Consider the following 18,758-nt stretch of genomic DNA (forward strand, 5'->3'; position numbering starts at 1 on the left):
TCTCAGACCAGGGGGGGGCGACATATGATTAAGATAACATTATATAAAGTAAAATACCATACAATATAAATAACACAAAGTAATATATTGTTACTAGGTTGCCTAAAGTTGGGGACAATAGTGTGCTTCAACCGCGCAATGGTAAAACACTTGCACGTAAGCATTGGTGGCCATTGGTGGCAAGTCAGTGACCAACACACTGAACCTTTTTAGCCTGGTAGCTAGTGCAGAGTTGAGTAGTGGTTGTAGGCTGCTGCTGGAGCTTGGCTCAGACACTGCCTGCCTCCAAGTAGCTCGCGGTCCACAGCATGAGAATGGAGTCAGAGACCACCAGCCTTTTCTCTACAGCCACCACGCAAGTGCACATGCATGGCCTGTCCTCACCTCAGCTGAACCAACTCAGGTAGTGCAGACAACAGAGGCAAGCCGAGGCGAGTGACCACCAATAAACTGTCTGCGTGATTAGACTGAGTGGGCGCCTGGCACCTGTACTCCCAGTTTGTGAGGTCACCAGCACTATATACAACCTGGGTAAAAGAGAATGCCTGTGGGAATGTCTAAGTGAGACCAAGTCCCCTCATGTAAGTGCTGATGGGGCTCCAACGACACCCACTGGCACAAATTAACTACTCGCTATCTCTAGGGTCAAGAATGAGCATTCTTTATGGGACTTTCTTTTAGGTATGAACTTCCACAGAAGCTATCCTCTCCTTGATGAGCCCATCTTCTAAATCTTAACATGAAAAGATCTAATAATGGCTTACCTAATGGATCTCTGGCCGGCTCCCAATGCAAGTCATCTTCTCGCTCTCGGATCCATCCGCAGAGACCACTGTCGAAATTACAACTGTGAACCAAGTCCCCTGCATAAAAAAAGGCAGAATATGAACTCTGGCAACATTAGAATATTCTAAGAGCATAGAACCTAGTCTGATTCTGAAATCAACCTGCCCATGCTGGGGTAAACTTTCTACTAATCAATTGCTGAGGGATAAAGGTGAAGAGTGCTGTGCATTGTTCAGCTATAATTTCGAACAGTATTCTTACTCTCTTCTTACAACGACATTCACAATATTGTTGAATATTTTGAACAGTATTTTTAACCGTCGCCTACTTATGTACATTTAATAGCTACTCATATCAATGGAAACATGCCCTGTTAAAGTTATCCACGACATTATCAGTGTAAATACTAAAGAGCTCATGTCAGTAAGGAGCATGTTTACCTAATCCTGATTTTAGATAACAACAGCAAAGCCCAGATATCTAAGGATTTGCTCCAGTGTGATGCAAAACAGTACATCAATCACCAAAGGTGTTTTGCACTAGAAAGGTGCACTTTTCACAGTGCAAAACTATTTAAAGGGGGCATTACTAGGGTGGATCAACACAAAGACCCATAGGTTGTAACGTAAAGCCCAGTCTGCTAAGCTAGCCAGACCATTTTTCCCTCAAACAATAAAGCCTATTGGGAGCAGGTGCAAACATAGAAAAATTAATTGCTTCCTCCCAGAAAAGGGCACACTGCGGGTATGCTACAGTGCACAGCACACATCTAAAATATGTAACTTTTTTTGGTATTGTCTATGCACGTGAAATTGTACTGGAAGGTTAGGATTCCAGTAAAACTCGCATGCTAGACTGAGCACACTCGCCTCTGCACCATGTTGTGAGGCTGCACTTTACACAAGGCCGCCTGTTTCTGCGATAGCACAAGGGAAGACATTAGCAGCAGGCCACTTTTAGTAGATATGGCTCTGTGCTGTTTTCTCCAATTCTCAAAAAGCAGCACAGCTAATTTGACACTGCACAGTGTTGCATGAAATCTAAGGGGCATATTTACAATAATGTGGAGCAGGGCAGCACAGCAAGAGACTCCACTGCCCTGTGCCACAGGAAACGGGCAGAAGTGCACTGTATTTATAAAATATAGTGCATTTCTGTCCCCTCCCCCTGTGTTGGTGCCCTTTTGGCTGCCTAGCGACAACGCAGGGGGAGGGGACAGAAATGGTGCCTGCATTGCATGCAGGATTTGTTTTGTGCAGGAAGGTACACCTTCCTACACAAAACCAATCCATGAAGGTGCTTTCCTCTTTCTATGTGTGCTGCAAAATGCAGCTCACATAGAAAGAGGAAAATACGAGGAGAAATAGAGCTATTTCTCCCCCGTTATGCCTCCCCTGGGGAGGAGTATGTTTTTGACGCATTCCAAGGTTTACAGGGCCTCATAAATCTGAGAATGCATCAAAACCCATGGGGGCTGTGTGGGAAAACCCACTGCAACACCCATGGAACACCCCCCTGATGCACAGTAATGCAACACAGCGACTTGCACTGCGTTGCCTTACAGCCAGGGCGGCTCCTCCAATAGGGCCGAGGAGCGTTGCCCCCCCCCCCACCAGTAGCAGCAGCTGCAAAACCTTTAAAAGAAAAGGATATATCCGTTTCTTTTAAAGGAGCGGGGCCATGGGGGTGAAGAGCAGCGAGGAATAGTGCAGCACTCCCCCTCAGAGCGCATGTATGTTTGTCCGGCTGTCTCAGGCCGGCCAAACATACATGCGCAGTAGGCTCTCTCAAGCCTGGCAACACAGTTTGAGAGAGCCTGCACAGACTCAATGTCTGCCTGGGAGCGCCCTGTCTGGGCGATACCAGCCAATCCTGACACTGCTTTGAGCAGCCTCAGGATTGGCCACAGGGCAGGCTGGGAGCCTGTGCCTGCCAGCCTGGTTTGGATCGACGACAGACAAAGGAGCGGCGGAGAAGGTAAGTGTTTTTATTTTTATTTTTTAAAATTTGAATTTTTATTTGCACCTCTCCTCCCCCCGCGCATGCCTCCCCGCCTCTTGATGTTATCGGGTGCCACGACTGCTTACAGCATATCTATGAGCCCATGAAAAGCCATACAAAGTAGCTTTGTGTGGCGTCTTAGATAATGGTCTGCGCTCTGCACTTCCAGAACATCAAAAATTGCGACACTCCGGTTGCACATGGGGCTTGTAAATACGCCCCTTATTAAATATGGGCCTAAGTATGCTGGCTCATGCCATACATGCACCAAAAAACCATAGACACTATCAGTTGCTGTTGGCTAATCAGAAGAGGTCTGGCTAAGAGTGGGCCTGATGGCATGAGGTCAGCTGGTAAATCAGAATTGGAGTGAGGGAAAAATAGGCTAAATAACTCTGAAGAAGCCCCTCAAATGAGGTGACCAGGCAATCACATAAAATACAAAGCTCCGAAGCTACGACACTGTGTGGGACTAGAAATGGTCTCACATCGAAACACATTTTGAAAAAACGACACCGACTGCTGAATAGTGGAGGATTCTGTTTCAAATGAACCAAGTCATGCATAAGATACAGTAGGATTCCAAAAGGCTTGAGTGGCAAAATCTCAGACCCCAAGCAATCGATGCAGCAACCCAGTCATTATAAACTAACAATGCCAACTGTAGCCCCTGTTTCTCATCGGCCCCAGAATCAAGTGACGCACAAGGGTAGTGTGCATATCGGTGTTGCCGTTGGCTTGGATGTGTTCGCACGCTTGTGCTTCCAAACTTTTGACACTGAATCAATACTAGAAACAGGTTAAGCTATTTGTGAATTCTGTATGGACTTCCATATGCGTTGTTTGTCAATAATCATACGGCGGGACACTTCCATGAAACACGCGTTTTTGAACTTAAAGACTGTTGCGCAACACTGGACTACCTCTGTTATAGTTTTGACTTCGAAACCTACACAAATACAAGTATTTCTACACCCACTTTTTAAACTATCGACATTTTGTGGCAGACCTAAAAGTTATAATTGTATATAAAGTCTCAGCTTTGCTTTACTCACATGCTATGCTTGGGTCGCAAGCTAGCCATTGTGAACACAGGGCAATAACCATGGGTTGCAACAGAACTGTGTGCTCACTAGAAGTATGTAAAGCCGCATGGAACAAAAATTAGACTTTATGGGAGTGCTCACATTTTGTTATTGCAAGTATGTAGGGGTGACTTACCTGGGTCATCCCTCGCTTCATACTCGTCTGCGCTTACACCCTTTTCAATCTCAAATAGATCAAACAGGTCATTGTGTATTCCAGGCTGGCGTGGGACTGAAAGACAAAATAAGACACGTCAAAAAATGGGGAGAGCAAATAAAAACGGAAATAGGTCAAACCCCCATCTTTTAAAATAATGTGTTCAACAGGGCCCTAGGGCACAGGGTCTAGAGAGCTCCCGTAATTACATTTCACCTCAAGAGCCCATGACCTTCGAGGTCACACTTCAATAAGTCTATAAAAAAGGTATTTTCCAAAGCTGCGGGGGCTTTGTACAGCTCCACGTGTGAGGCTAGCAGTCTCTCAGTGCACAATCCCCATGGAGCTGGATGGCCGCTGGCCAGAAAGCTTAAGCTTCAATAACTGCACCTGTGGGTTTGTATAAGCGGAATGTTGCATGCAGTGGTACGGCAGTGCTTAATTTGTACAGATGGTTGCAGGGGCTGGGCACCAGTACTCATTGTTGGGGACCAGGACATCTTTCTAATCACCAGACCCGGAGTAAGAGGGAGAAGGGTAAAAGAAACAGAAAGGGGGAAGAAAACTAAGAAATCAGTGACAAATGCAGAATGCAGGGATGAAAAAAAACTTGCAAGAATGAAACAGAGCCAGGAAGTGTAGGGTGGTGGAAGAAGGTATGAGATAGTAGTAGTAAGCTTTATTGCTTTCAGTACAGCATTCAACCGATTGGCTGACCTCCATCAAGTTACATAAGAGGCACAACAATGTATAAAATGTAACTAGCTGGATATCTCCCAATAAAACAATAAAATAATAAAATCATTAAGGCCAGGCACTATAAATGTTAACATTGCAAAGTGTAAAAAGTGTGTGCAGTAATGATAAAAGCACAGTAGTTTTATATGTAAAATACCTATCATGCTAACCCTGGCCAGATGCATGTAGCCACAGATAAAATATATTCATGGTTTATCGGTGACAATTCACCAGGGTTACTTGAAGGGCATATGCAGTACCAACCACCTACTATGCGCTGTAGCACATTTGACACAGAGGAGCATGAAGTGCAAAATTGTTTCCAAACCCACAACACTACAGTCACAAGAATCACGATTACACCTGAGTGAATCCTATATAAACTTGTAAAATCAGTGGGAAGAATCCGAATCCTGAATTTACATAGTGCATCAAGCTGCATCCGATATAGGCCCACCTCAAAACAGATAGTTACAAATCAATAAACCCGCTTTGGCTCTAGCAATTGCTTTTTATATATCTAGAGAGCCAGTACTACTCTTTGCTTCAATCTATGGTGAAACCTTTCATCAAGGAGGGATTATCACAGATTTCCAAATCCTCTGCTGACAGAGGCCCCTTTGTAGGAAGCTATTTCGTGCAGCACATTGAAGTACACTCCTGCTTTTCCATTCCTCTAGAAACAGTTCCAATAAAGTAGTGGAGCAAGTGCTATGATTTCAGCAATGCGCTTAATAATCAAGTTATAGATGTAAAGCAGTCAGGAGACAGCCTGGGCGAAGCTGCAAAGGGGACCGCGGGAAAAAGTTCTCAATTATTTGCAGCTCTTTGGTATGTACATAACCCCACAATTCTGCTCCAAAAGTGGCAGCAGAACGTCCTCCTTATTATACACGTGAGTTGCTAGGTGTTATTTAAGTTCCAAATTGTGTTCCTAACCGTAACTTTCGATTTTCAATGGATTTTCACTTCAAATTCGTAACCAAAACTGCATTTTAACTATGTTTTTTTAGGCAAATTTCTCAGACTTTTTTAAAATCTTGTGTTGAGGTGTTTTGAACAAAGGTAACCATAACTTCAATTTGATGCTTGTCTTTTTTTTTCCAGTGAATGTTTAGATCCAAGAGGTCCCTGCACCACGCCTTCTGCAGGTGGCATCCCCAGCTGCGGGGATTGGAGGTTTGGTCACAGGCTGTGGCTTCAGCTAGGCGCTCAGCCCAATCTACCAGGGGTGGACAGCACCCTTAATGGACAAGACACTTAGCTTTGGTAAGGCCTTATCTGGTAGAGACTATGGGCCGGATTTAGATCTTGGCGAACAAGGTTACTCTGTCACAACCGTGACCGATATCCTGTCCTCTGTATTACTATTCCATTATATCCTATGGAAATTGTAATACAGTGGACGGAATAATTGTCATGTTTATGACAGAATAACCCGTCCCCCAAGATCTAAATCAGGCCCTATATCTTGCTGCAGATTCCTTACCTTCAAATTCTCCCTGGGCGTCAGACTAGATCTGGAAGATTTTCATGAGCAGTACCTCAGCGCACCTGTAGGTGGCATTGATCGGCTCCATGGCCATCAACAGCATCATCAGCACCAGAAATGATGATGTCACAGGTCCTATACAGGCGCCACCCAGGTGCGCCAACATCAGTTTCTTTCACAACTTTACACACCAGAATTGCAGAGCCAGGATGAACACTGACTACTGGTGTCTCCAAACTAATGTCCTGAAAGGGGAGGCCCTGCCCCTAGAAATCAGTTCATAGAGCAGGAAGGATGGGTGGGTTGGTAAGGAATCTGCAGCTAGATATAGTCTCAACCAGATAAGGTGTTATTGAAGGTAAGTAACTTGTCCATCTGTTAGAGACTTCTAGCTGCAGATCCCTTACCTTTGAATAGCTACCCAAGCAATACCATCCAAGGAGGTGGGTCTGCAAACTTTCAAACTAGAAAGTACTGCAGGACCAAATTTGGAAAGTGTCTGCCCCAATGGACCTGACTGTCCAAGCAGTAGTGTTTGGTAAACATGTACAGAGATGCCCACGTTGGTGCCTGGCAGATGTCCAGGACTTGAACTCTGTGTGCTAAAGTGGTGGTCACAGCTATAGCTCGTGTAGAATGAGCCTGCAAACCTTCGGGGGTTGCTTTTTTGGCGAGTGCATAGCAGGTTTTAATACCGAGAACAACCCATCTGGAGATGGTCCTCTTTTGCACTGCCTGACCTTTCTTCTCACCCTCATAACCAACAAAGAGCTGATCATCCACCAAGAAACTCTTTTGTACGATCAAGGCAGAAAGCCAACGCACTTTTTGGGTGCAGGCGGTAGAGTCTCTCCTCTTCCTTAGAAGGACGTGGGTGTGCATAAAAAAGTAGGCAAGTTGATGGATTGGCCTACATGAAAGAGCGTGACCACTTTTGGTAGAAAAGAGGCCCTAGTGCGAAGCACAACTGTCAGGACAGATGGAACGGTAGGGCAGCTTAGATAATAAGGCCTGCAGCTCACTCACTCTGCAGGCAGATGTAATAGCTACAGGGAAGGCTGTTTTCAATGTCAGAAGCCTGAGAAGGCAACTGTGGAGAGGCTCGAAAGGAGCGCATATCACAAAAAGTCAGAATCAAATTCAGATCCCATTGGAACATAATGAATGTGGATGGAGGAAAGAGATATGTAAGACCTTTGAGGAACCTATGTACAATAGGAGACTTGAAAATTCATCAGGCAACCTGAAAAAAGCAGAAATAGACAAATATCCTATAAAAGTACCCAAAGCAGAGCCCTGCTGGGCAAGGAAAAGAATGAACAGTAGGACCTCAGAGAGAGGGGCAGAAAGGGAGTCAACAGACTTGTCTGTGCCATAAACTTCTTCTAACAACAGGCAAATACCATTTTAGTTGATGGAAGTTTGGCTGCCAAGATTATGTTACAGACTTCTAGAGGGAGGTCAAAAGCTGTCAACTGCCACTGCTCAATCTTCTCACAAGAAAGCGAAGAGTGGACAGGTTCAGGTGACTAACCCTCCCCTGCTGCTGTGACAGAAGATTCTCCCAAAGAGGTAGTTTTATTGGCGAATAGATGGACATGCTCAGCAGCTTTGGATACAAGACTCTCTGTGCTCAGTCCGGAGCCACAAGGATTATTTGGGCCCAGTCGTTTTTGATCTTCTTGAAAACTCTGGGCAGGAGTGGTATGGGTGGAAAGGCTTACAGGGGGCCTGAATTCCACTTGAGACGAAATAAGTCTCTGAGCGATTGCTGCCGTGGAAACTCCAGCACTCAAAACTGCTGATGTTGTGCAATTTCGTTGGAGGCTGTTCCCACTGTTGAAAGAGACCTTGCATCACCTCCGGATAGAGACACCATTTGTGATCTGTTAGGCATTTTCGGTTGAGTTTGTCCACTCGGGCATTCAGGGAGTCCACCAGATGTTGAACCTCCAGGGATATGCACTGCTTTTCCAGACACGTTCAGAGGCGCAGAGCCTCCTGACAAAGGGTCTACGACCCCAACCTGCTTGTTGCAGTACCATATGGCGTTGGTCTTGTCCCATGAACACCTGCACCATCTTTCCCTTGATAGAGGGAAGAAAGGATTTCAATGTCAGCCAGATTGCATGGAGCGCCAGCATGTTGATGTGGAGTCCCGTTTCCGCTGGAGACCAGATGCCTCTACTCTCCACCTCTCTCAGAGGGCCACCCTATCCTAGGAGTGACTCATCTGTCACTATTGTCACATCTGGTTGGGGGAGGGAGAGGGATCTGTCGCTGGCCCAATCATGATTTGTTAATGATCACGCAGATCTTTTGCAGGTTCCTCTGAGATCTGGACCATGTCAGAGAGATTCTGTTGATGCTGCACCCACTAAAACGTCTGGTCCCATGCACAGCCCTCATATGCCAACTGGCATGACTCACCAGCAGGATGCCAGAGGCCGTGAGGCCAACAGCCTCAGTCACTCTCATCGAAATCCGGGATAGAGGCTGTAACATCAATATCATAGCCTGGCTATCATGGCCTCACCACTCTGGAGGATAAGCACGACACTGCACTGTGTCCAGAACAGCTCTGATGAAAGGGAGCATCTGAGAGGGAGCCAGGTGTGACTTAAGAAAATGTATAGTCAACCATAGGCCAAAAGGGAGCATGGTGAACTGAAAGTACTTTTGGCCTACTAGTAACCGCAAGTAACACCTGTGGGCAGGCAGGATGGGGATATGAAATTAAGCGTCATGTAAGTCCAGCGCTACCATCCAGTCTCCTGAGTCCAGGGCAGGCAAGGCATGACCCAACATGAGGATCTTGAACTTCTTCTTTAGGAAGAGATTGAGGGATCGGAGGTCTAGGATAGGGTGAAGACTTGTCCTTTTTGGGGAGCAGAAAGTAGGGGAAGAGCAGCCACAGTCTATTTCTGGTACTGGAACCCTCTCTACGGCTTCCTTGGCCAAGAGAGCCATCACTTCCTCGCAGGGAAAGGACAAATGATCCTCAATCATTCGATCATAAGATGGTAACATTGTTGGAGGGGTAGTCTCAAAGGGAAGGAAGTAGCCCCTTTGGACTATCTGCAAAAGCCACCTGTCTGAAGTGATGAATTGCCAGTGGGGCAGGTGATGGTGAATCCTGCTGCCAACTGGTCCTTGGGACGGGGGGGGCGGTGGAGAAAACAGACTAGGAGGGTTTAGAGGCTGCTACAGAGAGGGGGTGGTGGACTGACCAGACCGCGGGCCACCTGACCCACAAGGTCAGTGGGTCCCGTACCCTTGACCACAGAGAGGCTGGGCAGCATGTGTGACACATTGGTTGGCCAGGAAATGGCACAATGGGAGACCCCTTCCATAGCCTCAAAAGGGAAGAAAGGCAGACTGGGGGGGCGGGGAGGAATGAGGAGCCACTGTGAGGCCCGAGGACCTGACCATAGCCCGAGAATCCTTGTAGCGCTCGAGCACCGAGTCTTCCTTGTCACGGAAGAGATGGGTGGCATCAAAGGACATGTCTATCAAAAAAGCCTGGCCATTCCACAAAAAGCCATATGTCCTCAGCCGGGCGTGGTGCCTCAGGGCCACTGTTGTGGAAACTGTTCTGTCTATCGAGTCAGTCATGTCAAGTCTGCAAAGAATTGTGAACTTTGCTGCATCCCTCCGATCAGCAACAGCCTGAGAGATTACAGCCCAGGCCTTCTCCAGGACCTATGGCAGCACTTGCGTAACCGTATCCCACAGCGTCTGGGAACAATAGCCCAAAAGCCATGCAGTGTTCACTGACTGCAACACAAGGCTGGTGGAAGAAAATATCTTCTTCCCAAACGAATCCAAACTTGTGGATTCCCTATCTGGGAGAGCGGTAGGGAACGTGCCTTAGGAGGCAGAGGCTTGGGCCACCAAGATCTTAGGGTGGGGTGTTGCATCAGGAAACTTCAGTCTCTAGGTGTGGGGCAATGGCAGTGGGCAATCGTCCGGTTCACAGGAGCTTCTGTGGTGGGTTCCCATTCTGTGAAGAGGAGCAGGGGTTATGAGGTGGCGCTCCCAGTTGCCGCACCTCTGTCTAGAGATTAGTCTTGATGGCCACTGAGGGTAGTTGAATGTCCAGGACCTCAGCTGCCCTCCTCACCACCATAGCATAAGTTGCTCCCTCCTCCATAGTCACGGTAAGGGCAGAAATCATGCCAGTATCTGGAGAAGTGTCCAGTCCGTTGGCTTCACCCAAGTTCTCACGCCAGTCCATTTCAGATTTGTAAGACTGGTATTCTAAAGGGTTCAGTGACCCCTACCATTCATCCCCGAGGCATAGCCCAGAGAAATAGGCTCAGGACCTGAGCGAGAAGGCAAAGCTCCTGCTGGCGCTAGAGTATTCATCGGGCAACACCCATCTGGCTCCGTGTCAGGGAATACAATGGGGATGGCACCTGGAGCGTCAACATCAGGGAAAGTCAAGGTGGTAAGACCAGTGCCGGACTGGATCTACGACTGAATTCTTGGGAGCCCCTTTGCTGCGGGGCCTGAGCTGCTGGCACAGAACTCCTAGGGTCAACCCACTGGCCCAAAGGTCCTCCAGCAGGGTGAGACTGCCCAAAAATGTGGCACATGACCTCATAAAATTCTTTAAGTGAGGCAGGGGTTGCTCCAGCTCCAGGAAACTTTTAGAGGCGCAGAGTTTGCAGAGGCACAGATTCTGCAGAACAATACTTAGAGCGTTGACACTCCCTTGTCTTGTTGGCTGATGGACAAGGAGAAGTCAAAGAGTACTTAGGGGCATATTTATACTCTGTTTGCACCGAATTAGCGTCAGTTTCTTTTTTACTCTAATTTGGTGCAAAACTAACTCCATATTTATACTTTGGGACTAGACCCGTCTAGCACCAAATTTACGGAGTTAGTCATTTTTTGGAAGTGGAAACCTACCTTGCCTTAATGAGATGCAAGGTAGGCGTTCTGGTGCAAAAAATGACTATGGCCTTAACGCCATATATATTTATACTCCCGTGCAAAAATTGTGCACAGGAGGAAGGAGGGGAGTCCAAAAATGGGGCGAAGCTTGCTTTGCCCAATGTTTTAATGCCTGGGTCAGGGCAGGCATTAGGGGACCTGTGGGCCTATTTCCATGGTGGAAAGGTGCCCTTCCCAGGCAACAGGGACACCCCTCCCACACCAGAGGGACCGCAGAGGATGGGGGACCCCATCCCAGGTAAGTACAGGTAAGTATTTTATTTTTTTAAGTTCCATTGGGGGCCCTGAAATGGGCCCCCCTACATGGCACTGGGTTAAAAAGGCCATGCCCAGGGGACCCTGTGCTGGCCATTGGGGTGGTGGGCATGACTCCTGTCTTTTCTAAGACAGGAGTCATGTGGTAAGGATGGTTTTGCACCTGAAAATGACTCTAGGCAGGTTAGAGTATTTCTTTTTTTTACTCTAGCCTGCCTAACATTTTTTGGTGCATAACCCCCTTCTTCCATAGCACCAGCCCCACCTGACTAACGGCATGTTTCTTTTTTTTTTATGCTAGCCCACCCTCTGCACCGGCTTGCACCATTCCATAAATATGGTGCCTGGCTGGTGCACAGAAATGGTGCAAGCCGGTGCTTACATTTTTGGTGCAAAACTGCGTTAGTGCCTGGTGCTAAACTTTTTGGTTCAAAACTGAGTTAATGCAGTTTTGCACCAAAAAGTATAAATCAGGGCCTTAAACTTCTTGGATTTTTTCTTGTGCCTGGACTTACCCGATCAACCAGAGGGGAGGGGTGCTTGTGTATGGATCTCCTCCCCAAGTCATATAATGGCCCACAGGAGCCCATCCCTGGGGCACAACGCAGGTATAGAGTTTTAAGGACACAATGCTCTTGAAAACGAAAGACATGATGCTTCCCTGCATGATTAGGGGACATTCGACCTGCGGGAGCACATAATATTATGGCTGGCTCCCACACCGGGGCACTCAAAAAAATAAAGTACCCAAAAAAGTGTGGCCAGCTCTGCCAGCACCCCGGGGTGGGTGCTGACAGGGTTGCTTATAAGGCCAAGCATTCTGCAAAAAATTACACTCATTGCTGTGCACAAGTCATAGAAACTTTGCTCTAGATGTAGCTCATTAAATAACTTTCAGTGTCAGAAGCGTATAGCAAACTGTCACACTCACTGGATTGTAACCAGTGATGCCATCAATTATGTCATTTGAGAAGTCATTGAACATGTCATGAGTGATGTAATATGTGAGGTTATAGGCAGTGCATGGCGAGGGTGCAAATTATACTTAGTTCAGTAAACTACAAATGGTGTATTTGTGTGTTTTTTAAAATGCTGTTATAAATGACATTTTTAGCTATCTATAATGTCACTTTAACCTTTGTTTTCTTTCCGGTGAAGTCTTTTACACTGTTCATTTTAAAAATGGTTACAAACAATATTGTGTTTCCATTATATAGCTGTTTTTTTAATAGTTTTTGTGTAATAAGTTATTGTTTTAATGTTAAGCATGTTTTATTGATTTTCAGTGTGGTTTGGTTTTTTTAATCTGGCAATAGATTGTTTTGTTTATTTTATGTCTATTTTTGGCCGGTTGCTGGGTTTATAGAAAATAGGGTTTGTTGTTTAATTATTTAAAAATATTTATGTTTTAATTTGCTAATTAGATAATTATGTAAAATATTTTCCAATTAATAAACAGATAATTTTAGCTATATGGTTGTATGTTTTATATGTTGATTGGCTAACTAGATAATTGTGTTAAATGTTTATTTTTAATACCTTGACTATTAATTATATTTAGTTTTTTTGTATAAAAATTCATTTAAAATAGTGTGCATGTTTTTCTGCTACCAACTTTATTTGTTGTTGTGGCTGTGGAATTTTGGGATAATAGAGTAAGAAATATTTGAAATATTTTATTAATTAGTTTGTTTTTAAAATGTAATATCATGTATACTGTTATATGTTAGCTTTTTCTTTTTAGTTTTTAATTATTAATATAAACTGTACCATGATAACATAGTTGAATATATTTATGGAAATATTCTGTATTTTATAAATGTTATTTATTTTGTATTATTTTAGGACAGGGAAAGTTAAATCTGAGTTTTCTGACTTTTAATATTTTCCCTATGTTTGCTTGTACTGGAGTGGGAATAGTATTTTTGACTCTTCCAGAATCCAACAATTTCCATACTGTTGCTTATGATTGAGTGTGAATAGTAAATTTAAATCTTCCAAAATCCAGTACTTTCCCTACTGTTGCTCATACTGGAGTACGAACAGTAAGTCAAACCCCTCCATATTCCAGTACTTTTGCTACTGTTGCTCCTGTTGGGATGGGAAAAGTAAATCTGACCTCTCCAACATCCAACCCTTTCCCTGCTGCTGTTCAGGTTAGAGTGGGAATAGTAAATTTAACCCCTCCAAGGCTTTCCCTTATGTTGATTGTGTTGGAGTGAAAATAGCAAATCCGACCCCTCCAAAGTACAACACTTTCCATTCTGTAGAATTGGGAGTAGTGAATTTGATCCCTCCAAGTTGTGTATTTTGGTTTTATCTTACTTTCATTGTTTTAATTTTCTTGGTTTAATTCTTAAGTTATTTTAGTGTACTTTTTTGATATTTTTATAATTTTTGTATTTTATTATTTTTGTATACTTTAGTTTTTTAATATTCAGAGTTTGTAGTTACAATGATGCTTAATACTACGTTTTATGATGTGTTTAAATAATAATTTTCATTTTAATGTTGTTTAACATTTTTTGTAAATATTTTAAACTATATATTTTTGTTTTATGTTTGAGCTATACACTTTTAATATTTATATGTTTTAAGTATATTTTTAGAAACGCAATATGTTTAAAGCTAATATACATTGTAAAGTTAAGATAGTAAATAGCTAAATTTTTATATACTTTATTTTTTGAGGATATTTTGCTCTTTTATATTTTTATTATTATTTTTCACTTTTTAAATACAATGTATGTAAAGTCAATATTGTGTCCTTGATCATTTTTGTCGGTGAGATCTCTGCATACAACCTGTGTAGTTATGGTTCAGCTGTTCTTTCCATTTAAAAGGCATTTTATAGACTTACTAATAATTTTCGACCTTGTAAATCAAGTTGCACAAAACTTTCCAATCTACTACCACATTTCGCTAATTTGGCAAGGCACGTTTCATTTAAATTCACCCACAGGAAAATAAACTTATGGGTGACTGAAAAAAGTATAATCTCCTATTTTAGCTCCCAAAGGAAATTTTGCTAAAAGACACAGCAAAAAAACATTGAATGGATTTACACAGAAATAGGCATAAAAGTAAAACTTTACTCGCGCTTTTTTGATCTGGTGTAAATTTGTTCAGTAGTTCAGTTTTTGAGATATTTGCATTTGAAAAGGTGTTGCCAGTTTTTAAAGTGTTTACGCTTTCTTACCTTGTCAGTTGAATATCCATTTGTTAATCTGCTTATAACTTTGTCGTTGTTTGACGATTATGCTAATAAGGTGGGCACTGTGTGATGAAACTGGATAATATATAGCACAAGCTAGGAAGGATTCGTTTTTTATTGGTAGTTCAAGTTTTATGCTAATCCATAAGTTTAAGGGATAGTTAATGCGAACATAGGCAGATATATTGTATTATTTATGGGGGTCTCATGGGTGATGTCAGTGAAGTAGGGCAATACCGAATACACTTGAACAATCACACTTCACTGTGCATACACATAAAAATAAAGAATTGTTTTTGATGTTTTCAGTTTCATAGTTCCTTCCTCTATATTTTATCCCGATGAAGAGACATATTTAAGTTACTTTAGGGGTAGAAACTTTGACATACTAACTTGTTGCCTGCTAAATAGTGTAGTACCCATAAGTCACTCAGATTTTCAGTCTTCCAGTTTGGAAATTGTTTTATTCCTCAGTCAACAATGTTGATGGATTGTCCTTTGTAATTAGCACCAGCATTTACCAATGTCACTAATCACTTTCACTGCGCCATTTAATAGAGAACTTGGGCCCATATTTATACGTTTTGACGCAAAACTGCGCTAACGCAGTTTTGAGCCAAAAAAATTAGCGCCGGCTAACGCCATTCTGAAGCGCCATGCGGGCGCCGTATTTATTGAATGGCGTTAGCCGGCGTTAGTCGACCGGCGCTGCATGGTGTGCGTGAAAAAAAAACACGTACACCAGGCAGCGCCGGCGTAGGGAAAAATGGCGTTTGGGCGTCCAAAAATGGGGCAAGTCAGGCTGAGGCAAAAAAATCGTCTTAACCCGATTTGCGCCATTTTTTTTGGGCGCCCAGACGCCATTAACATGACTCCTGTCTTAGCAAAGACAGGAGTCATGCCCCCTTGCCCAATGGCCATGCCCAGGGGACTTCTGTCCCCTGGGCATGGTCATTGGGCATAGTGGCATGTAGGGGGGCACAAATCAGGCCCCCCTATGCCACAAAAAAAAATAAAAAAATAAACTTACCACAACTTACCTTTTCTTCCCTGGGATGGGTCCCTCCAGCCTTGGGTGTCCTCCTGGGGTGGGCAAGGGTGGCAGGGGGTGTCCCTGGGGCTTGGGAGGGCACCTCTGGGCTCATTCTGAGCCCACAGGTCCCTTAACGCCTGCCCTGACCCAGGCGCTAAAATCCGGCGCAAATGCGGGTTTTTTAGTCCCGCCCACTCCCGGGCGTCATTTTTGCCCGGGAGTATAAATCCGACGCAATAGCATCGGAGTCATTTTTTAAGACGGGAACGCCTACCTTGCATATCATTAACGCAAGGAAGGTGTTCACGCAAAAAAATGACGCTAACTCCATGAACTTTGGCGCTAGACGCGTCTAACGCCAAAGTATAAATATGGAGTTAGTTTTGCGTCGAATTTGCGTCGAAAAAAACGACGCAAATTTGGCGCAAACGGAGTATAAATATGCCCCTTATTGCTTAGGTTTCGGTCTAGTTGATATGATTTGACAGTAATTAAAAGATGCTGTTTATTCTCATAGATGAGCAATACATCTTCCACTCCTGCTTTAGAAGTTTAGGGAACCATTGGAACCGAGAAAACTTTTTTTTTTTATACAAACACCGATTTGGCAAAAGTACAGAAATGAACAAAAGAGCAATCAAGGGAAAAATATGGCACAATGGCAGGTGGCACAAACTGAGTGTGTTTTGATTGTTAATAATCATAACTCGTGAATTTCAGTGGTGTGATGAGTATGAGGTGTATGATAGCACATTAAGCATTTGTTTTACTTAAGCGTAGCGCCACACACCATGGGCTTACATGGTGTCATTGGCACCAGTATGCTGATGACACCTGTAATTACTAAGCCCTCAGTACGCGTTAAGAATAACCTAAAAATGTGTGCAGTGTTAGCTGGTTCTCGCACATGCAGCAGATATTGTCTGTTCTCTGAAGAGTGCTGGTTCATTACAGCACGCAGCACTCCAAACAATCCATGGGGCAAAAAACAGGGTTTTTTTTAAGCAACAAGATGATATGGTATGAGCGCCAGATAAAGCCCAGTATTCAGAAGAAAGGTGGTTGCAGGGCGCGTGTTTTGATTTTACTTTTGGAAATCAATGTGCATGACTTGACTCAAAATACAGAACCAAGTACCACCCACTGCAGGCAATTTCACAGGATGGTGCATGCTTTGTTAAACAACATACTAAATTGGTGTAGTTTGCTTGCACTGGAAACTGTTAAGAAAACTTCCTTTCTGCGCCCGCAGTCATCAGAACGTAACGGGGCCTGTGTCACGTGGCATGCTGCTTTTGGCAAACAATGGAATTAGAACGTTTCCCTTTACATGCACGTGGACCCCCCCAACGCAGCGTATGGGCGCTGTGTGTAAATTAAAACATATAATTTAAAGCTATCAGTATGGGTGGGGTGCAGACCAATGCACGCTGCTGCTGGGGGGGATTACTGAGCTCACTCCAGCTAACAATGAAGCACGTCCTGTTTGAGGCGCGCGGATGTGCAACCCATCATCAGAAACATCCCCCTGCCTGTCACCTTGGTGGACGCCTCAGACTCTAGGGGAGCTGAGCTTTTGATTACTTTTGCATTGTTGCTGCATCTGACTCACAATAAAAGAACTAGTGTTTTTGCTATTTGTTTTTTTTTTTGCCCCAAAAAAAACAAACTATCCTACAATTGTATTTGTAGTTTTAACCACCAAATGGCCCCAAATGTGGTAAAAGAAAACTTGGAGAATGTAACAATCTTTATCCCCAGAACTGCAACTTACCAGCAAAGCGTAAGCAGATGAAATGATGCCGACTTCACAGAGAACTTCGAGAATCAACTGTGCAGTTTATCTTTAATTTGTTGTCCACTACCTGGTTAGCTCCCTGGGGCACTCAAAGTAGCAGGGTGGCCAGAGCGGCGGGGTGGAGGCAGACCCTGGAAGAAGGGCAGCTGATTGTGATGAAAAAACATTTAGAGGAACAGATCTGCCTCCGGATTTACTATGAGTTCATGTTTCTTTAGTAAAGTCCACCTAAAAACATTCTTGCACTAATAGGCTTCTATCATCATTTGTAAGTTGACAAGGTTGCAGGAAAACATCTTTGCACCTTGAAGACCCTAAGACGAAGCTTGCCCTCTTTCTACGAGTGCCCATACTTCAAGAAAGTCACCTCAGTATAGAAGTTGGCCAATGAGGGGCTGCTTGGAGGCTATGAAGATGGCTTTAGGGGAAGTGTAAGGACAGAAACACATTTTACTGCATACAATTTGATGAAAGCTGATAACTCTTTTCACAAGGACAGTGTAACAATCAAATTGTTTGACATTGTTTGTGTTGGATTAGCGAGGCACCGGACGGTCTTGCAACCAGTGACTACGCACACTGCAGTTCATTCTAAAACCTTGGAGGAATGCTTTGATGAAGAACTTCTGGCTTTTAAAAAGATCTGTAAGCGGCTCTACCGCCAGTGCCGTAGGAACTGTAATGCCACAGACCGAGCCAAATACCTTAAGGCCCTGAAGGACTATCAGAAACAGATCAGAGTCTCTAAGAGTCAGTTCTATGCTGAGAAAATTGAGCTAGCTCAGAACTCTTCACGCAAGATTTTTGCTCTAGTGAAATCCTTATCCTCTCTGGAGCACGTTTCAGCTCACACTGATCCCTCAGTGAATAACTGTAACTGGATGCCCAATTCTTCTCTGATAAAGTGGCTAAGATCTATGCCAATTTCCCTCTGGAATTCAGTGAAGCGGTCTTGAATCGTGGTTCACCCCCTCCAATTCTAGGAAGAGTCTTACCAGGTTTAAAGCACTGTCTCTGAATGATTTGCGGACGGTGGCACCTAAGATCAAATCAGGTGCACCGACGGACTCTGCCCCACCCAGGATCCTGGAAGGGGGCATAGAGGCCATCTTTCCGGTACTCTGTGACTTGTTGAACATGTCCCTTCAAACAGCCCATATCCCCTTGAAATGGAAACATTCTACTGTTGTTCCTCTCCTGAAAAAACCCCACGCTTGATCCTGCTAAACCTGCAAAATTC

At 44.1% G+C, this 18,758-nt stretch overlaps 1 protein-coding gene across 2 annotated transcripts in view; it reads right to left on the bottom strand.

The window, feature by feature from the left end:
- The window catches only part of NPNT (nephronectin), a 211,955-nt gene that overhangs the window by 17,139 nt on the left and 176,058 nt on the right, over positions 1 to 18,758 (bottom strand). For both annotated transcript variants that reach the window (XM_069241282.1, XM_069241273.1), the window contains 2 exons: positions 4,009 to 4,104; positions 765 to 863 (listed from right to left, as the gene is read on the bottom strand). In XM_069241282.1, the coding sequence (XP_069097383.1) occupies positions 765 to 863; positions 4,009 to 4,104 (195 nt within the window). The remainder of the gene's footprint in view (positions 1 to 764; positions 864 to 4,008; positions 4,105 to 18,758) is intronic.

This window comes from Pleurodeles waltl, chromosome 1_2 (genome assembly GCF_031143425.1).
Source record: "Pleurodeles waltl isolate 20211129_DDA chromosome 1_2, aPleWal1.hap1.20221129, whole genome shotgun sequence".
Taxonomy (NCBI): domain Eukaryota; kingdom Metazoa; phylum Chordata; class Amphibia; order Caudata; family Salamandridae; genus Pleurodeles; species Pleurodeles waltl.